The sequence below is a fragment of the Tasmannia lanceolata genome, unplaced genomic scaffold (assembly GCF_043159265.1).
Source record: "Tasmannia lanceolata isolate RefF3 unplaced genomic scaffold, GAP_Taslan_0.1 ptg000003l, whole genome shotgun sequence".
Taxonomy (NCBI): Eukaryota; Viridiplantae; Streptophyta; class Magnoliopsida; order Canellales; family Winteraceae; genus Tasmannia; species Tasmannia lanceolata.
The window spans coordinates 59,482,323-59,485,550 of record NW_027518680.1 but is presented as its reverse complement, the minus strand read 5'-3'; the positions used below and the strand labels follow the sequence as shown (position 1 = coordinate 59,485,550).

The window sequence follows — 3,228 nt, the reverse complement described above, 5'->3', positions numbered from 1 at the left end:
ATTTGAGTTTAGGGTTTAATCCATTGGATGTGAGTATCCCACGTCATTCTACATGCCCATACTATGAATACTTGGACCCAAATAAAGCTGGTTAAAGTAGTCCATGAGTGCACGTGGAGGAGCCCACCTAACCCTGTTTTTGTGCCACATGTAAAGGTCTTTCTATCCATTTTTTCTTGTGAAAGCTACAAAGAGAGTTTGAATTGGGGTTGGAAAACCTTGTGGTGTAGATTCATAACCTTCTCATATATATAAGCCATTATCCTATTATCCTCACCATCTTCACAAAGAAAAAAAAAAAGAAGGAAGAAAAGGGTAGAGAAATAAGAAGATGATGATGATGGAGGCTTGTTTTCTGACTTCCAAATCAATCACAAAAACCATAGACCTTGTTCCTTCACTCAAGGCAAGAGTGCCAGCCTTTTCTAAGAGAAAAGTCAGTCAAATTTTCTATAGAAATGGAGGTTTTATTCCCTCTTCTATAACAAGTAAGTTCTTTAATTCTCCTTTTTTTTTTTTTATATCTACTATATTAGATAGTTTACATTGTAGCCAAGTTAATTATAATGGGAGAATGAAAATTTCAAAATAAGATGGTTGCAGTTGGTTTTGAGAGTGGGATTTGAGTGCCCTGTTTGGATTGCAACTTCTGATTTTTTGTTTCTTTGTAGGATTTAATGGGAAATGACATGATTATGATTAATTTAGAGGGATATTATCATAAATTGATGGACCCTAAGTAAAAATTGAATAGAGTTGGTTCATGTTATTTTTTTTTTTCTGTTCTTTGGAAAAAAGTAGAAATTTCAGAAATAATTTTCCTTTACCAAGCTTTTCAAGAAAATTCCTGCAATCCAAACAGGTCCTAGAGAATTTACAATCTCTCTCCCACAGTTTAGAGAGAGAGAGAGATCAGTCCAAATTTGCAAAGAAAAGGGAGGGTGGTGAAAATAACATTTCTATTCACCATTATTTGAAAATTGAGCAAGTGAGTAACCATTTTTTATTGCTAATTGATGTTTTTCCTTTGTTTTTTTGAAAAAATATTGATGCTGGTGTGCAAAACAACAGGTTGCAATCTTCGATCATCACCGTCGGATGATGACGGTGAACCCATACTTGACTCCGATTGGCGATCTTTCAGAGCGAGGCTAGTCGCAGGTGAACACGCGTCAAGATCAGAAGAGCCCGCCACTTGGGTCGACCCCGATACAGTGGAAAACAACCCTCCACATGTCGAGCTAGGGGAGAAGTGGGCCCACCCGATCCACGGTCCAGAGAGGGGTTGCTTACTCATTGCCACTGAGAAGCTAGATGGGGTCCACATCTTCGAAAAGACAGTCATTCTTCTCGTATCGACGGGCCCGGTGGGCCCCACAGGCATCATACTCAATCGGCCATCTCTGATGTCCATCAAGGAGATGAAATCTACAAGTCTAGACCTCAGTGGCACGTTTTCTGATCGGCCATTGTTCTTTGGTGGGCCCTTAGAGGAGGGTCTGTTCTTAGTGAGCCCTCAAGGGGTGGATGATGGCGTGGGAAAGAGTGGGGTCTTTGAAGAGGTGATGAAAGGATTGTACTATGGGACTAGAGAGAGTGTGGGTTGTGCTGCTGAGATGGTGAAGAGGAATGTGGTTGGAGTGGGGGACTTCAGGTTTTTTGATGGGTATTGTGGGTGGGAGAAAGAGCAATTGAAGGATGAGATCAAAGCTGGATATTGGAGGGTTGTTGCCTGTAGCCCAAGTGTAATTGGCTTGAATAGTGTTGGGAATGGTGGATTATGGGAAGAGATCTTAGGGCTCATGGGAGAAAGGAAGGTTTGGTGACTCAAAGTGTAATTTTGGGTAATGCCAAGAGTGTAAGAAAGTGTACAAATGGGACTTCAAATAGGTCCCCAAGGGGGAGTGCAAAAATAGATGTCACTAACAAACTAGTTCCCTACCTTTGGGTGTCTTAACAAACTAGCTCCTTCGCTAGAAAGGGTTCACTAGCTATGGATACCTTCCCTAACTAGAATATCTCTCAATCTCAGTGATATTATGCATGTATTGTTACTCTATTTTTGTTCAAATTGACATTTAATGTCTATCCACCAAGCCTGATATTCATATTAGAAGCTAAAAATGCCGCTTTCTATTTTTTGCATGGCAAGAGATAGATGAACATCTCTCTTTTTGGGTGGAAAATGATTTTTTTTTTTCCATGGGAGATCCGAAGGCCTCTCAGACGGACACCCCAAAATAGTCAAATGTGAGAGCCATTGAGCCTCTTGCATTACTATTGTATATAATCTGGCCTATCACAATAGAAATTGTAAACTACACAGGATGCACAAGAGTTTCTGTGATTCGGCAAGATTGTCTACATCTATGGAGAGAACCCATCTTTCACTATGAGCAACAAGTACATGATTACAAGAAGATCATATTCAATCCTTTAATTCAACCCTTACATGCTCAACCTCACAACTCCGAAGATTGAAACGAAGAGTACCTAACACTTTCATTTCTCATGAGTTCAAGATATCTTCTTCTATCACTTTGCATGAGTTAAAATACTACGTTTTATAGATTTAGATTTCCTAAGCACTCTCTCTCTCTCTCTCTCTCTCTCTCTCTCTCTCTCTCTCTCTCTCTCTCTCTCTCTCTCTCTCATTTCATTGAGTCTCATATTCAAACAAGTAAACTACAAGTGAAACAAACTTCTAGGCAGAGACAGAGACGAAAATCGCAAGAATTATGGTCTTTCGTGGGGGGGAGGATAAAGATAGAATAGAGTTTGGTAAAAAGTACAATCACACTAGCCCTTTTTTGGGAGAGGAAGAGACCCCTTATAGATGAGTAATGGGTAGCGAGAGCACCCTATGCTGGGGCATAGGTAGGTCTGGATATGCTTATCCCACTATTGTTATCAGTATTGCCCCAAGAAAGAACAGTCCTTACTTTAGCGCTCCCGTTGTCTCTATTGGGAAATGAGATGCAATCCCAACTATCTATATATCTTGGCTCGATTCCCCGTCACAATGAAATTTTTTTATTGGCATCTCTATGTTTGTTGTTATCACAAACATCTCTGGGCCTTCTGAAAATACTAACTACACGTTATTGAACCAACTTGGTACTGCCTCGACATGACTCGATCAACATGTTCCATACATATATGTAACTTGCCCCGAGTCAACTCTCAACTAGCTAATACATATATGTAACTTGCCCCGAGTCAACTCTC

General features: G+C 40.2%; 1 protein-coding gene across 1 annotated transcript; it reads left to right on the top strand.

The window, feature by feature from the left end:
* The first annotated feature begins 225 nt into the window (after nucleotides 1–225).
* Nucleotides 226–2,136, top strand: LOC143857222 (PPR containing protein (DUF179)). The gene is made up of 2 exons (XM_077367640.1): nucleotides 226–488; nucleotides 1,072–2,136. Exons 1-2 carry the CDS (start codon nucleotides 332–334, stop codon nucleotides 1,824–1,826), a joined length of 912 nt encoding a protein of 303 aa, XP_077223755.1. The 5' UTR covers nucleotides 226–331; the 3' UTR covers nucleotides 1,827–2,136.
* The last annotated feature ends 1,092 nt before the right edge of the window (nucleotides 2,137–3,228 follow it).

Excerpts from the sequence above, each read along its gene's own strand:
- LOC143857222 (XM_077367640.1), top strand. The coding sequence starts at position 332 with ATGATGATGATGGAGGCTTGTTTTCTGACTTCCAAATCAATCACAAAA. Across the intron at positions 489-1,071 it reads TATTCCCTCTTCTATAACAA|GTTGCAATCTTCGATCATCA; the intron begins GTAAGTTCTTTA and ends GCAAAACAACAG.